Source organism: Ovis canadensis, chromosome 5 (genome assembly GCF_042477335.2).
Source record: "Ovis canadensis isolate MfBH-ARS-UI-01 breed Bighorn chromosome 5, ARS-UI_OviCan_v2, whole genome shotgun sequence".
Taxonomy (NCBI): domain Eukaryota; kingdom Metazoa; phylum Chordata; class Mammalia; order Artiodactyla; family Bovidae; genus Ovis; species Ovis canadensis.
The window spans coordinates 82,876,809-82,895,204 of NC_091249.1; the positions used below are offsets into that span (position 1 = coordinate 82,876,809).

The 18,396-nt window shown below is 44.7% G+C and overlaps 1 protein-coding gene across 4 annotated transcripts in view; it reads right to left on the reverse strand.

Annotated features, from left to right (window-relative positions):
• Window positions 1–2,130: 2,130 nt before the first annotated feature.
• Window positions 2,131–18,396, reverse strand: part of EBF1 (EBF transcription factor 1) — a 409,288-nt gene continuing 393,022 nt past the window's right edge. For all 4 annotated transcript variants that reach the window (XM_069592512.1, XM_069592511.1, XM_069592510.1 and 1 more), the window contains exons 14-16: window positions 18,092–18,271; window positions 13,751–13,945; window positions 2,131–5,295 (exon numbers count right to left, since the gene is read on the reverse strand). In XM_069592512.1, coding sequence (XP_069448613.1) covers window positions 5,264–5,295; window positions 13,751–13,945; window positions 18,092–18,271 — 407 coding nt within the window. In that variant the 3' untranslated portion in view covers window positions 2,131–5,263. The remainder of the gene's footprint in view (window positions 5,296–13,750; window positions 13,946–18,091; window positions 18,272–18,396) is intronic.

The window sequence follows — 18,396 nt, forward strand, 5'->3', positions numbered from 1 at the left end:
GTCCCAAACTGACATTCTTAGATGCCCATGGACTTTCTTTTTTCCCCAATGCAGTGTTTTGAAAGCACTATTTTTGGATTAGATGGCAGCATTTAAAAAATGAGAATTTCACACAAAAATAATTCAATAATATTCAAATACTTCAACAATGGCATTCTTGAAAGATGGGCATCACTGGGGCTACATTCCCACGTGGGGACAAACTGCCTGGAGTAAGCGAGCGCTCCTTGTCTGTTTGTCACCCCAGCTCACCCACTTCATGGTTTCCCATCACCATCTCTGTGGTCAGATACAGAGCATTGAGTTTATGACCACTGGTTCAGGCCCTACAGGCTATGACTGGCTTGCCTACTGCATCCTAGCAAACCAGTGAGGTGCCAAACGGATAGTAGGTCCTCAGTCTGTTCTGAACTTCCCAGGCTCCTCAGTGCCATCTCGCACAGCTGCGCACTCTACAGACACAGTCTTTCTGTTCTTGAATGGGCCGTGCCTGCACGTGCATGCTCAGTCGTGTCCAACTCTTCGTGACCCCGTGGACTGTAGCCCACCAGCCTCCTCTGTCCATGGGATTTCCCAGGCATGAACTGGAGTCGGTTGCCGTTTCCTTCTCCTGAATGGGCCCTGTCGATGCCCAAAGCCTAGATCCTTATATCTGTTCTCATTCCCTCTGCTAATGGTGCCACCCCACCCGCTTACTTCATCCTTCACATCTCAGCTTAGATGTCCCTCTCTCTGGAAACCTTCGCCAACCCTTCAGGTTAAAAGCAGATCCCACTGTAATACACTTTCAGAGCATTCTAGACTTTCATTGCCCTTATCAGTTTGTTAGTTAGACTTGTATGGCTGGTTAATGTCTCCTTGCTTCACTCGACTATAAAGATCCATGAGGGCAGGATCAGTGTTGCTGTGCTTGTTATAGAATCCACCAGGCCTCACCTGGTGCCAGATGAAACCCTCAAGGTCTATGTGAATAAATGAATGCTTCCAAGAAATAGGCCTTAAGGAAAGTAGAAGCCAGTATGTAGAGGTGTAGATGTCCATCTTATTCTATGGAGCATTATGAGTGTCTTGTCCTTAACACTCTAAACTACTCTAAGTATAGATTCCTCTTGTCTGAGATTATGAGTGGCCTAAGGGCAGGGGACTCTTGTTCCCTTTTTATCTTCTGTACCTGATACAGAATTCCAGAAATGTATACTGAATGACCAAACTAATCAGCATGGATTTCTTTTTTAAGATGAGGATGGTGGCTTCTCTGCCTATTAACTTATTCATTACACTCTTTTATCACCTCAGATTGGGCTCTATTCCAGAGCAAAAGTGTATCAGCAGTGCCCACCACGAATGATCCAGATGGTCATTGCAGGATGACCTAGCAGCTCTGGTCATCAACTTTCTGTTGGCCTATTTGCTGAGTTTTTGAGGCGTTTTATAAGCATCATTAAGCTTATCATGTCCAATAATTGTAAAAGTAGGGAGAGCATTGAATGTGCGGTTGGAGAGACTTATGATGATGATGGAAATTAAAGTGAAACAGTTTTACAGGAGTAGGTGCCTACTGGGTGTTTGTGGAATGTTCGACCCTAGGTAAATTTGTTTTTTTCCAACAGGAAAAATGTCTTATCCACATGGGATTTAAAACTATAGATCATGGAAAGTTCTGTGTTCACACATGCCTCCTCCTCAGTGAACCAGGGCACATAATTGACCAGAAAGCTCACTGGGATTAATTAGCAGTGGTATGTGAAGAGCTTGGTTCAGACTTGGAACATGGAGGATGACTTTCCAGCGAGGCCAGAGCCTAGATTCATAATTCAGTCACTTCAGGGGATCTCATTGCTTGCCTAGCGTAATCGTTGGGGCTCTTGGCTCAGACCAGGATGGGCATTGTGTGTCCAGCTGCTGCCAGCAGAGGGCAGCAGTACGCTGTGTGTGTTCAATTTGCATTCCAGATTAGCAAATCCCCATGCACTGACAAAGAGGGAAAGTGGGTGTCCCAGGACGACTCTTGCTGCTTTTCTCTGGGTGATAACACTGGCCCCACGCCACTGCACACACAGACCTTTTCACATTATGTTGGACTTGGGCTCATCCAAAATAGAGAAATGAATACACAACCAGGAGCTGCCATCACAGACAAGAAGTAACTTTAATTAAATATTGTGAAAGTTGAAAAGTTTTTACAGCTTGAATGTTTGCAAAAAAAAAAAAAATTATAACAATCTCTACAGTAGTTAGGTTCTCTAACGATTGAACTGTACAGTGTGTGTCTATTCCAAAAGTCTGATAGGAAGGTGAAAGGTTAGATTTAGAGATGACTTCGTTAAGCTGCATCCTAGTACAATGTGAGGCCAGGGTGTGTTATGCAATCCAGTCATCCAGAAGCTGTATTTTTCCCCCCAAACTGAAATCCTAGTTGAATTCTCTATTTTTGTTTTCTTCTTAAAGCCATATTCTGTATTTAGGGGAACATCTTTTATTTGTAAAAGTTCCATGTAGAAGAGAGAGGGTCAGAGGGCCAGAATGTCATTTCATCTAATCAGTGTAAATAGAGGCAATGAAACACAAATTATACACATTTTAAAGGCTCTTTGGACTTTCAAGAAAAGTTCTAACCACTACAATGGCTGACAATGGGTGGCGTCTGTCTCCAGGGTGTGAGCCGGACACCTCACCGGCTGACCCGGAGTCCTTCACAAACAGTTAAGGGGCTCACCAGACAAAATATGGCTTTAAATTGTACACATCTTCAGGCCAGCGCTTACCACACAAATTCAGACAACCTTTCTGAGTACCGAGAAGCAATGTGTCCACTTTGCTTACATTTTCCAGTTTTATTATTATTATTTCTCATTATTATTTCTCACCAAGAAAAATCAGCTTTCTTCCCCTCCCTTCCCTCCCGCAACACCCCTCCCCCACCCGTCCCAACCCATAAAAATCGCACTCTGACAGTCTAGTGAAAACCATTGCAAAATCCATATGGGGGCATGCACAGTTGCAGCATTGTTGTAAATTTTCTTGATCTACTAGAAAAAGTTACATTATCTTAAGGTAACAAAACAGTTCTTTTGTGCTTTTCGATTTCTTTGTTTTTTTTTTCTCTTTTTTTTTTCTTTTTTTCTGAGAATGTTAGTGATGACTGACAGGTCCGGTGCACAGTTACAATGTACAAGTGAAATGAATATGATTTGCATTGTTAAGGCATCCAATCTGCTGGTTTATATTTATGTGAAAGACAGAGGAAATATACAAGCAGACTTAGGAAAGAAAGTATGTTCATTGATTTCTATGAAGTTTCTCCCTGGAATTTAATGCACAAAATGCGTCACTCCAAAGGGAGAGGTTCCATGCATATTAATAGAGTAAAACAGCATTAGGGTTTTCTTCTGTAAGCTTCCAAAGCAAAGGATACATTTTTTTAAATCTACGGAACTAAATGCTACAAGAATAATACGCTACTATTTTTTGCCATAAATTGGAGAAAACTTCTTAACTTACAAATAATACAAAAATAGACAATGGCTTTTGGGTGAAAATTTAAAAAAAAATGAAGCATGGTTTAAAACAATACTAAAAATAACTATAAATGAAATGTTTAAAAATCACATTGAAACAGCTAACTATAGGTGACCAAACAAATACGCACTTTTCACATAGCAAACATACACAATAAAATAAACTGGGAGTCAGAGGAAAAGGAGGAAGGGGAAAGCAATGTACAAATTCCAAAGATAAATACATTATTTATATGGATATCTTACAAAATCCCCTTTAAAACAAAAAGCCTTTTAATTAATTTTGCAAGTATGTGCAAGCTAAAGGTAGTGAGCTTTTTTTTTTCCTTTGCAAAATATGCAGTAAAATCTTTTTTATGATATTGAAAAACCATCTTAAGACATTAAAATGTATAAATAGAACAACAACTTTGGCAAAAAATCACAAAAAATCTACAGTATTTATAACTACATACAAAAACACAACAGCAAAGAAAAAAATCTCAGGCAAATGCATCCTCGGAGCTTTGCTGCCTCTTCACCATTACCTTCTATTGTAAGAACACTTCCCAGATAATGAGAGCAATAATTCCCATCGAACAGAAAACTGTGTTTTGAGGTCTCAACCTTCTCCTTTCTCCCAGTTTCCTTTCATTCTTGATTCCAAAGCACTTAACCCGTTGTTTCAATCTACTATGTTACAAATAGTAAGGGTCGACCAATAGAGGCGCTATCTCGAATGGGAAATCTGAAAGATCTGCTGTGTTGGAGGACTGGGATGAAGTCAGCATTTAGGATGAGTAAATTTTAACCTTGTAAATGGTGGCATGTTACTGGGATTTTGACTTGATAACTAACTGGAGGGAATAGTTTGGAATTCTGTGCCTGACCCTGTTCCATGCAGTCTTCAAAGGAGATTCTCACACAGTGTGTATGCCTCCAAGCTCTCGAGAGGCCATCGGCTTCATAAGAAGTTGACATAAGCAAAAGAGAGAGTGCTATCAGGTTTAAATATGCAGTTTTAACATCTGTCTAGAGGCACTGGATTTTGAGTAGAAGGGGAAAACGTGATCACTCACATCACTGGTTAACTTTCCAGGCTGCATTTATTTACACAGTTACTTAAGACAACAATACGAAAGGGAGAAATAAGCTTGCACTGCTGAAGGGTGGCATGTTAAGTTAGATACTGGAAATGCACTGTCCGAGTAACTACCACTTGATATGCTTTAAGGCGCAGAAGCCGACCCTTAGTTTCCTAAAAAATCTAACTGGCATTCCTATTCTGTCCCATACAAGCTTTTTTTTTTCTTTTTTTTCTTTTTTTTTAAACTTTTCTGTAAATATCACCACTTCATTCTCCTTTTACACAGCTTTAAAAACATCATAAATTAAAACATGGAGTCTTATTTATAGTGTCCCTTGTATACAGCTTTACGGTTTATAAAAGACAAGTGATTGCAGAGTTAAGCTTAAAAAAAAAAGAGAGAGAGAAAGAAAAAGTGGATTTGCTTTTATCAACACAGAATAAATATATCCCCCCAAGGAGGCGGGAGGTACAACTGTAACCAACACCCTGCGTTAGCAGATCCCTTCCAATTTCAGTATTTGCAAGGTCGGCGATATTGTTTGTTTAAAAATCTGCAGTTATTGTGATTCCTCTTAAAAAGGCCTGAGTTAAAAGTTCCACTCTGGGACTTGTATCACATTACTCTCTGTAGCAGAATCCAACCTCTTCATTAATAAAATTCTTCAAGGCAATTCTTTCACATGGGAGGAACAATCATGCCAGATATTGCTGTGAAAGAGAAGACAAGAGTCAGTGGCTTTTGTGTCCAAACTTCCTACTGAAAGAGAAAAAAGATGAGGGGGAAAAAACACCCACATACCACTATGTTCGTTGAACATTAGCCACAAATGAGCTTTCTCATCTTCCCTGGAAGGAATTTTTAATTACAAAATATGCATGTACTTCATTAAGAATGTAGTGTCATCAGTGAGTGTATGTGTCTTTAACAGACGATCCTAAACGTCCCTCCAAATCTGATTTCAATTTTAAGACATAACTGGCAAGTCAGAGTTTGAATACTGCTGGGAAAGTTAGAGCCCCATCACTTGCAAAAGAGTGGGAATTTTCAGTTTGTCACTCTTTTTTCCCCTTGCTTTCACTTCCAAAATATAAAATGAAAAACTGGTCCACCACAACAGCCAGCAATTGCGACAAAAAACCATGGCTCTGCCCGTGTCCTGTATTAGCATGAGAGCTGAGCACTGAGGACTGGAGTGGCGATTTGGGTGCCTTCACTTCAGTCCTCAGGCCTGGGGTGAGAAGCAGCCAGCTCCAGGAGATGTCATTCCCTGGGGGATGAGGAGGGAGGGTGTCCCCTATACCTCTGCTGCAGTCAAGGTTTCTGCAATGGTCTGACCATGTCTCTAGAAAACTTCAGCCTAGGAAAGCTGAAGGAGATCCTAGGCAAAGGGAAAGCTGTATAGGAGAATTAAACATCTTGGAAAGCATTGTTGGGAGGCCTCACACAGTTGTACTAAAAGAGCATGGAATCCCACAGGCCTACATTCCACTTTTCCGTTTGCTGAGTAAGTCCCCCAGAGGTGCTTGCTTGCTTGTGTGCTCAGTCGTGTCTGACTCTGCGACCCCATGGACTGTAGCCCACCAGGCTCCACTGTCCATGGGATTTTCCTGGCAAGAAAATACAGGAGTGGGTTGCCACTTCCTTTTCCACCCAGAGTTGTATCCGTGAACCTCTCTGCCTCCTCGGCTAGGAATGGGGTATATTTGCTAGGGCAGTGATACTGTTAAGAGTTGTGGGAAATTTAAATGTTAACAACCAATATGAAGTGCTTAGTTCTGATAAGCTCCTGCTGCTGCTGCTGCTAAGTCGCTTCAGTCGTGTCTGACTCTGTGCGACCCCATGGACTGCAGCCTACCAGGCTCCTCCATCCATGGGATTTATCCAGGCAAGAGTACTGGAGTGGGTTGCCATTGCCTTCTCCGGATAAGCTCCTAGTGAAGACCTAATAGAGTTAGGCTCCTATTAACTTCTGCTGCTAAATTAGCTGTGTGACCTAGTGCAAACTGCTGAACTTTTCTGGGCTGTGTTTCCTTATATCAACTAGGTACTGTCCAACATGGAACACTTCACTTGATGGGTATAAGGAATAAAGGGACAAGTGCAGAGTTCAGGATGGCAACTTTGAACTAGGTGGACATGAGAGCAGTGCTTACATTAGAAGCAAGAGGCAGCCATCTTTGGCTCTCAGCGATGGCTTAGCATCCTGTCAGACGGAGAAAGGAAGTCATTGCTTTCTTTTTGTTGGCAATTCTAAATTTAAATTAATGTCCTTGTCAGTGGTGACTGCATCTAGGAAGTGACCCTCTAAATTTCCCAGCTCTCATGTCTGCAAGAATGGGCTTTTTTTAAGAGAGCCCCAAAGCCTTCAGTAGACACGGGAAGGCCAGGTGAGGCTCTGAGTGCTGTGGGCCCCACAAGCCTCTGCTTCCCTTCCCCAACCCCCTGAAATTTTCGATTCAATTTTTAAAAAAGCATTTTGCCAAACACTTTTTCCGTTAATTTTTAAACCCATCTGTATTCACAAGGAAATTTAATCCACATGTTTCTGATTCATTTACACGTAAATCATCCAAATGTTGTTTTGCAAGAGCCATTCTGCAGTCCAAAAGCTCCTAGAGTCTTTTTTGTAAGTCCTCATAAGCCATTTTTCTTAGAAACAGGAAGTGTCTCTTGCCAAATGCAGGCCAATTTAAACTCCCAACAATTTGGGATCCATTGGAAATGCAGTGCGCCCCTAAGATGCAACTGAGCCCTAGATTGCAACTGATACAGGAAGCTGGGTATTTCAATCCAAGCCTTGAGAATTCAAGATGCTGTAGCTCCAAAGGCAAGGAGGATGGACTGGGAAAGAGGGTCTTTGCAAAGTGAGAGCTCAGCGTGGTACTGCCTCCCTAAGGATCTTTTCTTCCAGGCTGAAGGTAGGTCCAGGCACCTCTACTAAAAGGCAGACCTTCCCAAGGGAGTGCTAAGACCTCTGGCAAAAGAAGTGACTTATGCCTTCCACCAAAATCTAGTCTGTGTGCCCAGCAGTCTCTTAGAGCAGAGCCTGATCACCAGGGAGTTTCCATATGATACAAAGCAAAAGGGAAAATGGACAAAATTCCTGCTAATTTGGGTCGGTGGACCCAGTCAAAATTTATCAATGGGGCCTTAAAAACATCAGGTTTTAAAAAAAATTCTAGATGACCAGAATTAAAAACAAAAACAAAAACCTACCCAGTGTTCTGATACCCGAATAATGTGTTAAATCAGTAAGATGAAACTTCGATTACAGCCACATTAAAAGCTATAAAGCAAAGCTAACTAACATGCTGCCAGTCCAGAGCTAACAGTGTTTCTTAATCTGGGACACAGGGGTTAAAAATTCCAGCACGTCAAGAGCCCAGGCTGGCATCCTAAGTGAGCCAGGTTCCCGCTGTGGGGCCTGAGGTGGCTCAGCCAGAGTCAGGCCTTCTGTAGCGTGAGTGGCACTCACTGCTGCCACGTGAGAATGCCTACACATAGCTACCACATGTTCTGAACTACTTCCAGAGAAGGTGGAGAGGTGGATTCTCTAAAACATAAAATAGCCCAGTTTATATGTGTTAGCAAAAAGTTAAAATCAAAGCCAAATAAACAAACATACAGTCTGGGGGTGTCTAGGGGTGACTGTGGTCTGTCCCCACTTCCCTCCCTCTCCTTCATTGGTCCTCAGACTCCTCTGTGGGTCTAATGGAAGCCAGGGAACCTCTGTCCAAGAAGGCGGCTCAGAGATGCTTACACCCAGAATTTTGCACGTAACATCAGGGGGTTACTGCTCCCCAGATCTCTTCCATCACTTCCTAAACTCCAGATGCAGAACCCTTATTGATGAGTGAATTTTGGGCAAAGAGTCCTGTTTGTGGCCTCTGGGTTTAGGCACTCTAAAGAGGCCTTTTAATAAAGAAACCTCATTGCATGACTGCGGGGAAGCTCCCGGGATGTTAGGAGCTGTTTTTCTTGTGTCTGTGCCGTAATCCTCAAGATTATTTATGTGGGTGAGATGGATGGGTGTTTGAGGCTTAGAATGTTCCAGAAATGCTGCTGGCATACGGACTTGCCCAAGTGGGGCTCATGAAGATTTCCATGAGGACACAATACCCCCACACTCTCAGAGAGTAACGTGTGCCAGGGCATCACAAGACTGAAGTGGCTCTGCCATCCGCCTGGCAGCTGGGTGATCACGTTCTCTGACAGAAGCTCAAGAAAACTACTGGCTTCAGTGGCAATGCAATTTTTGATTGGATAAGAACAAAGACAAAATGCAAAGTTTTGCCGAGCTGGGAGAAATCTGGAATGAAAGGGTGGAATGTGAACTTCCTCAAACCACCACATGTGTAAGGATGCGGAGCTAATCAGGAACAGGACGAGGGGACGAGCTTGCACAAACTCAACATGAGCATCAAGCAGAAGACAATTCCAGGAGATGCGCTACCTGACTGTGGAAAGCTGGGTGGGGCCAGCCAGCCTGCGCTCCAGCGAGGTGGGGAAAGGGGAGAAAAGTAGTACTATGTGGGTATGATTTCTGTGAAATGACTCTGGCCTTTTGTTTTTAATTCTTCACTGCGGAGACTGTCTGGAACATAGGGTTTAAAATCCCCACCTTGGGGGCAGGTCCAGTGACATGGTGACAGCATTCTGGGGGCTGCCTATCTCTGAATGAAATCCTTTGAGGCCCACAATTAGATAGAATCCATGCTTCAAGGGCCCAGCTTTGGGAGAAGGGAAAGCATGTCTCCAGGACTATAACTGAGTATATAAGGTAACTCAAGTCTTGGCCTCTGAAAACAGACACACTTGAGGAGTCTAAGATCAGGACTGACCAATGACATTTGATAACAATGGAAGGAGATGTCTCTGTGTTATTATCTTTAAATCCAAAATATGTCTAAATTTTACATAGTTTTTCATAGGATGTTCACTGGTCTTAATGGGCCAATAAGTGCAGAGAACTAAGAGGGAGACTCTTCTGTTTAGCTGCGGGGTGTCTTAGAGCCTTTAATTAAACTTGCAGGCATTGTGATTCCAAGATAGTAAGCACCATTTTCGAGGTTTGTTTGACCATAACCATTTCTTTCTTTTTTTTAAATAGAACATCTTATGAGACTCCAGAAATACTGAGATAAGAGTTTGTCCTACAGATGTCTCAGGCAAATAGCAGATTGTCAAACGTTTTACCTACCTGGGAGAGAAAACCAACTGGAGTCACAGAAGAAACTGCAAATTCTAAGAATGGAGCTCCTGACTCCCAGGTAAGGACTTCCTTGTTACCCTTTCTCCCTGCCTGTTGGTACCTGTGCTCTAGGAGGGTACATGACTTAGTGGCTACCACACAGGACTCGGGCTCAGGTTGTCCTTAAACCTTCTGCTTAAAATGCCTCCCCCCTCACCTCATCTCCCTGGGCCTGAATCCTACTTGCCCCTCATCCAAGGTCCAGTTCAAAGTCAACCTTCTCCATAAGGCTGGTCTGAATTCTCTCTAATCTTTCCCTCATCTGAACTTCCACAGCTGGTTGCCCAGTGGCTTGAATATGACCATTTAGTTTAACATAGGGGCTTATTTTGTGGCTTTCCTGGTGGCTCAGACAGTAAAGAATCCACCTGCAATGCAGAAGTTGCAGGAGACACAAGTTCAATCCCTGGGTTGGTAAGACCCCCTGGAAGAGGGCATGGCAACCCACTCGACTATTCTTGCCAGGAGAATCCCATGGACAGAGGAGCCATGGGGTTGCTGAGAGTCAGACACGACAGAGCAACCAACACTTTCATACTTACATAATAGTCAGTTGGGCTGGGACTTAACCCCAGTCTCCCCTGATGTGCTAGTCCTATAACTCTGGATAAGCCTTCTCAGCTCTCACTTTCTGCATCTGTATAATGGGGACAATAAACAGCCTATATCTAAGGCTGGTTGGAAGGAACACATGAGACAGTGAAGACGACAGGCTGGGAAGAAGCCCTCCCACATTGGTGCCTCTGACCATTGTCATCACCATCATGAGACCACAGTGTGTATCTGTATCTGTTGAGGAATAAATGTGTGCTGTCTCGAGCGGAGGCTGAGAAAGGGCTGCTACGGAAACGGATCTCTAAGGAGTTGTTGGTTAAAAAAAAAAAGAATGATGGACAATTAGCAGAGTGGTAGTTGGAGGTAAATAGACCTTTAAAACACTTAAGCAGCCTAACTGTGTCACCTCTAATCTTGCTTATATGGTCAATTTGCTTAACCAACTCTTCCTCTCACTTGCCCTGTCTTAATAATCACAATTCTAAACAAGGTGGGTCAAAATGAAACAGCTGTTACTGTAACAATGACAACGAGGAGGAGAATACCACAACTTCCGAGATTCTCAATTCTCTAGCCTACATGTGTCTTTAAAATTTTCAATAGAAGTGGAATTTAGAAAGCTGAAGATGAGGTCAGTCTTAGGTTTCGGGTTTTCCCAGAAGCCAAGGCCCCCGGCAAGAGACCCCTGAAAACAGTGGCGCACTGTGCTGACATCTGCAGGGGTAGCAAACAGACGACAGACGTGTAGCGCGAGTGGGTGGGCCCTGCCTGGTGAGTGGATGGCGGGAGCAGAGTGGGCAGGGCGGAGGAGAGCTTCCCGGAAGTTGGTGTCAGTTACTGTGGCTTTAATTCCTCTCCTCATACCTCCCCTGCTGCCATCACCCCGAAACTAAGGACCTTTGGTGCCTAACAGAATTGGTAACACAAAAACCACCAGGACCCACGCTCAACTAGAAGGGAAGGGCAGTGTCATCCACAACAGCAAGTCGAGCACAAGCATGCCCGGAGTTATATGCCCCAGAGCCTCCCGCTGTGCACTAGGCAGGATTGGAGAGGTGGAGACGGCTGCAGGTCAGAAGGGGGAGGCAGGCTCTGTAGTTTGGGGATCTGTGCAGACTGGGTTAGAAACGCTCTAGGGGTAACAAATGCACACACCTTTTATGTGGCCCTGTCTTGATGCCATCTCATCATTACTTAAGTATATATATATACACACACACATTACACCACTGGAAGTTCCCTTAATCCAGGAGGCTCTAAAATTCAGGCTGAGTTTCTCCTTTCAGACTCTTCTTGTTCCCTCCTTGATCCACACAGCATGAAAAGACCTTTGGCCTCACTGAAGGGCTGCCCACTTCAGTCAGGGACCCTCCAAGAGCCATGGGCCTTTTCTTCTCACATGCCACCCCCTCCATGGCTGATTACAAACCCCATTACACCTCCTTCCTGACGTCAAGTCTATGTTTAACAAGGGCTATGATTGGCAGCTCAGGAATGGTAGATTTCTGCTTTCCATAGGTTTTTATCCTTATTTAAACCCATTATAAGCTGTGTTCACTTAGGCAGTACATCCTCAGTTTGCCAGCTGGAGGTGTAGTCAGGGTGACAGAGCATTATTTTTAGCTGAAAAAGATACTTGCATGAATGGTGGCTCCCCTGTTTTTGTGGGGTGGGCATTTTCCAAACAATATTGCCTGAACTGTCATTCCAGAGTCTGTCTTCCTCTTCCCTCTAAGAAGATGGCTTTGCTGGGGGATGTTTTCAGGGATGGGCACTCACCTCGCCTGTGCTGGACAGACTGGCCAGCAGGTCTCTGAGCAGTGCTCAGCAGAGACCTTCTGGAGTCAGAAAGGTGCAGGCAGGGGGAGCTCAGGTTCAGAAGTCACACAGGGGGTTCGGTTTTGGCTCCATCATTACTAGATACATAACCCTGAGCAAACTGGGCCTTCGTTTTCCCATCTGTATAACAGGAACAGTACTGCCCTTATGGAATCTTCGAGAGAATGGATGTAAGTTTACGTCAGTACAAAGTACGTGTATGGACGTATAAACAGACAATAAGAAACAAGACTGCCTTCTTGACCGCTCTCAACCTCCACGGCTGAGCTCTGTCAGTGAAGATGGGCAAGCCGGCCACTGAAAGGAAGGTTCTGTGGGGCACTGGGTTGGGGCACAGATCCTGAGGGTTTATTTTCATCCCCTCTGTTTCTGCCTATGCCTCTGGGCAGGTGTTTACTCTCCTGATGCCTGAGTTTTACCCTCTGTACAATGGAGTACATAACTGTCCTTGTGTTTCATCAGGAAGTTGTGAGGATTAAATAAGATAAAGCAGGCACAGTGCTTAACACCGGTCATTGCTCAAAGAATGGCAACTGATGATTTTATTGATCTTACTTCCCTGCCAGCTGCCTTAGGAATCCTGGATGCATCCTGTTTACCCACTCTGAGTAGTATAGTACTTGGAAGATAGAGCAGGAGATAGAACTTTAGAGCCTGAGTTTGAAGCCAGCCTCTGCCACATACCATTGTCTCCAAGTCAAGCCATTCCCTAACCTCACTAGTCTTTTGCTTTCTCATCTATAAAATCTGAGTACTGATCCCACAGTCCCACTGTGGGAAAGGAAAGAGGCGGTGCAGCTCAGTACCCCAACTGAGTGGCAGCACTTAAGGAGAAGGTAAGAAACGGTAGACCCGTTTTAAAAGGTTCTTTTTTTCTCAGTGAATAGAAAGGTCCCCTAAAATCTTTGTGACTCTTATTTTCCAAATTCCATGAGGGGGAGGAAGTCGAACAGTTTTAATATGAACCAGGGTTCTCCAGTGGCACTTTGGGCTTTCTGGTTCCCAGCAGTAGTAAGCCTTGGGTGTTTGGTCTAAGATGTTGTAACCTCAGGGCCCTGACTGGGCCGTCACACCCCCTCCCCATGATCAGCCCCACACGTGTTCATGCTGACACAGGCAACAGGAAGGGAACCTACTTCAGGAGAAGGCCAGTCCCGGGACAGACCCTGCAGTGAGAACTTGCTAGAGTCCACAAAAGACTGATCTGATTATGGCGACCACAGGGAATGAGAGAGGAAAGAGAAACGACGACATTAGTACGTGGCGATGGTGTTTCTCAAGGAGATCTAGGGCCTGAGCAGAACTGCTGGAGTTGGAAGAACTGCTCAGGCAACTCCAGCAGAGGAGGGAAGTGGGGGACCTGGGGCCAGGTCCAACAAGGGCGAACACACAGGAACGGAAGAGCTGAGGGCAGACAGGGGCAGGCAAGCCCAAGGCTGAGCGAGCCCTGTCTGCGGCAGGCCCTGGGAAGGTGAGTCAGGGCATCTGGTTGGCCCCAGCTGGGGCCTGGGGCTTACCTTGCAGACTGTTCCCGTTGGTGCTGGTGCAGGTGGGAGGTGGGGAGGTCTGGGGTCTGACGACAGGCGCAAAAGCACTCTTCTGTTTCACGGCCGAGACCATGTTGGCTGGTGAGAAGGAGAAGATGCCGGAGGAGCTGCTGCAGTTGGAGGGGAGGCTTGTGGAGGAGGCCATGGTGGGACTGGATGGCACGACTGGGGGGGGAGAGAAGAGTCAGCGCTTCTCCCGGCCCTGGCGCACAGCCTCTCAGCTCCCACCCTGGTGCCCACCCCGCTCAGGCCACCCTTCTAGCGCGAGCCTTCACTGAACTCTCAAGGTCTTGTCAGCTTTCATCATTTGGCACCCTGGCCTGTGTTTGCTGTTGTTGGTGGTGACTGCGATCTTTTGTGTGTTTACTGTAGGCCAACTATGTGCCAGGCAGTACGCTAGAGCGTCTCAGGCCAGGAGGCAAGAGTGTTCTTACAAAGGGAACAGTATCACATAATAGCTTCAACAGTAAGTATGGCCCGCTATGGGGAGTCGGGGAAGGGAAACCAAACAAGGTTTCATGGAGGAGGTGTCAAAGGAAGTATTTCAGGTAGGACCTATACTGAGGTTCTAGCAAAGGGTCTGGGGATACAAAGGGTCTGGGATACTTGCCCCAGTGAGTGAACTGAAAGGTGAGTTCTGGAACCACACTCTGTCTACGAGGCTACCCTGCAGAGAGATGGCCAGACTGAGAGGGTGCGGTCACTAGTGGAAGGAGAGGTATGAGGAAGAAGAGTGAGTTGAAGGCAATGCCAGCATTCTAATTTAAGGCACTGATGAACGGATGGTGGTGTGTGTGTCTGATGTCTCCCCATGAAGCTACTACAGCTTCCCGAAGTGTACGTGTATGTGTGCCAGTCATGTCTGACTCTTCAGGACCCCATGGTCTGTAGCCTACCAGGCTCCTCTGCCCATGGGGATTTCCCAGACAAGAATAGGCCATTTCCTCCTCCAGGGGATCTTCCCCACACAGGGACTGAACTGGAATCTTGAGTCTCCTGCATTGGCAGGTGGAGTCTTTACCACTGAGCCACCTGGGAAGCCCTCTTGAAGGATATGACTGTATCACCATGTTCCACAACACAAATAATCCACCACGTGCTTTCTGAGTGACTAATGAGGGACTACAAGTCAAAGTTCCAAATCCTTTCTACCTCCTGCAGAACTGTACAGAGATGCATGCGTGTGAGCTAATAAGCAGCAAGATTGGGGGCTTTATGTGAATACTCACAGTCTGGGAGTGGTGGGGACGTGGATTATCAATGACAGGAGATCTCTGGTGATTCAGAGAGAGAGACAATCTAGCTGCTTGGGGGATATGAAAGAGTGTGAGTGATGCAGGTCCTCTCCACCTGGCCTTTCATCTTTCGCTAGTTGCTAGTCATCTCAGGTCACTTTAGGATATAGATATTGTACACACGAAAGCCCTCCACACTCAGGACTTGGGGCCATCACACACCCACCTTCCATTTCCTCTGTACCCCAGGGAAAAGTATGAGTCCTGTCCGATGATTTTCAGGCACTTAATTCAAATTCTAGGTACTTCCTCCTCACTGTATTATTTTCCACATTATGTAATAAACATTTTATATTGCTTTGTCACCTGCAGGAATCTTCACATCTTTTCCATCTATGTCAGTAGCCAAGCAAGCTTAGGTTGGGACCTATTACATCCTTTTTACACCTGATCAAACCAAGCAAGTTGAGACTCAGAAAACAGTCCAGTGACTTGCCCCAGTGAGTGAACTGAAAGGTGAGTTCTGGAACCACACCCCCGTGCAGGGATCTGTCTACGAGGCTACCCTGCAGAGGAAACAGATCACCAGGGGACAGGCCCCTTCCCAGGAGCACACCACAGCCCAAATCCCTGAGTAAGTGGCCTCCCCCTCAACCTCCTGGCTTTAGAAACTTAGGGAAGAGCTTATCAAGTCAGTCACAGACAGCAGTTGCCATCAGGGGGAAATGACCTCTTCTAATCAGCCCTCAGCACTACACAACCCAAACGTACTGGATGTTTTATGGAGCAGAACAGGGAGCTGCCAACCTCAGGATTTTCACAAACATTTTCTAAACTGTACTTTTCTTTTAATGAGACCAGCATTTTTATACATCTCTTAGGATTTGTAAATGTGAAAATGCGCTCAATAATAACACCCATTTAAATTGCAAAACTCCTGCACTGGAGGTTTGATTTTTAAATATTCGTAGACTTGAAATCCTGCTGGTTCACTGAGGAAGGCAATTAATCTCGTTGGCAAATGCGATCATTATGTGTATTTAGAGGTGGGGAGTTTGAGGGGGGCCTTAACAGAGGAAGGGGTGAAATATAGTCAAGCAGTTCCATTTGTTATAACATTATTAGTTATCAGCCACCACACCAGGAAGGGTGTTCACCAGTGGAAATGTCTTATTTTATTTTTTATTCTGTTTGGAATTTTTCAACATGAGTGGTTTATGAATAATTAAATATTGTGGAGGCAAAAATTCAAATCAGCTGGGCTTTTTGTTTATTGTTTTATTTGCATTTATGCAGATAAAACCATCCCATCTGAGAGCCTATTTGAGAATTTAATACTATATTTGTGAGCACTGAGGAAATCAATTAATGGAAATTAAATGTTGGAAGTTTCACAGTCTGACAGATGCAATCTCAGGCTCAGGTCGCTGGGTGTCTGCACAGGCTTAGGAAGACAGAGCAATCCAAGGCCCTAAATTGAATTGCTACCATATAGCAATTAGGTTATTGATTTAATTAAGAATGCCACCTTTTAATTTTCAGGTCATGATTGAAACCTTTTCTGATTGAGTAGAAACGAGAACACTGAAATGATAGATTTGTGAGAAACAATCTTTTGATGAATCAAAATCTAATGTGAAACTGGCCCCAAACACTGATGCTTCAGCAGACAGATGTAATATATGCAGATTATTATGGAGAATTTTAAATGTACAACAAGCTGCTGATTCCAAACAGATCAAGTAGAAATAAAGAAATACAGAGGTTTAGCTCACACTGAGCTACAAATTCAGCCGGAAGGTAAACGGCGATAAGTATTACTTTCAGAAGTTAACTTCTTGCAAAGGCCAAGAATGATCTTTCCTCTTTCAACAGCCTAGCACACTCTGCATTTCCACTGTCGGAGAAAGCATCTTTTTCAGTATTTTTAGCTGAGACTCTCATTTTTTAAAAAATCATACCATTATTTCATGTAACAACACAGTTTCTATCAGCTCACAAAATGCTAAGAGCTTAGAGTTATTATACACGAGAAGAGCCACCCACGCTGTCCAAGATGAACTTGGTTTTCTATGTACAAATCCTCAGAGGGCAATCAAGAGACTGTGGAGACACAGCTCATGATATTTTGTATGTAAAGACGCCAGTTCCCTGAGGTTCTTTAGATGCAATTGAAACACTGCACACACACACAAAAAAACACCTTTAACCTCAGCTTCTTCAAGACAGGGATAAGGCACAAAAGAACAATTTCTTGTATATGTTTTTTCATCATGCCAAATTTTGGGGAAAAATAAAGTGTGTTTTTTGGTTTGAATGTTTGGGTTTTTTTCTTTGTACATATAAAACACAAAAGAGAAAAAAAATCTAAACATTAAAAGAATAAAGGAGAGGGACTTCCCTGGTGGCCTAGTGGCTAAGACTATATGCTTCCAATGCAGGAATCTCCTACGTTCGATCTCGGGTCAGGAAACTAGATCCTACATGCCACAACTAACACGCAGTGCAGCCAATTAGGTAAATATCTTTAAAAATAAAAGATTTTAAGGTTTAGATACTCATTATCATGCTAAACTACTACTACCACTTAACATTATCATTCATTCATTATGATTATTACCGAGATTTACTGACTGCATCACCCATGACCATGAGGACAAGCTTATTACATGCATTCTTTTATCCAAGTATCACAACAACTGTGCGGGATGGAGAGTGGGTTCCTTCCCCATTTTACAGATAAGAACACTGAGGTTGAGAGAGGAGATGAACCTGCTCAGGGCCACCAGTCAGTGACTGGTAGAAGAGTCAGACCCAGCTCCATCTGACTGGAAGCTTGGGTTCTCACAATGACCTCACATTGCTACTCTGGTCACAGGCAAGCTCTGCTAGAGAAACAGGGGAGAAAGATGAGCAAGGAGGGCAGAGATTCCTGCTGGAGACAGTGCTGCCTTGGGCCCCATCGCCTGGGTCCTCACCTGGCAGGGCAGGGCCTGCACAATGAGCCAACACAGCACAACGCCCAGGTTTTGAAGCAAAAAGTGTGCAGAAACACAGGACACACATCTTTACTTACTGGCATAGGGTGAGTTGGCAGCTGAGCCGTTGAGGAAGGTAGGGGAGCCGCCCAAATTGGACATGGCAGCAGTGCCGTACCCATTCATACTCGTGGTGACCGAGTTATAGTTGGTCTGCTGGGGGGTGGTGCTCGGCACATACCCATGTGGTGACACGCTGCTTGAGTTGCGGGTGAAACCTGAGAGGCGGGGGCGAAAGCAAGGATGAGGGTGGCATTCAGGTGGGTGGTGGGCCTGGGAGGCTGGGGGAAAGGAGGCCTCTGGCTCTTGCCCCCTCACCATATCCCAAAGGGAAGGGGCTGAG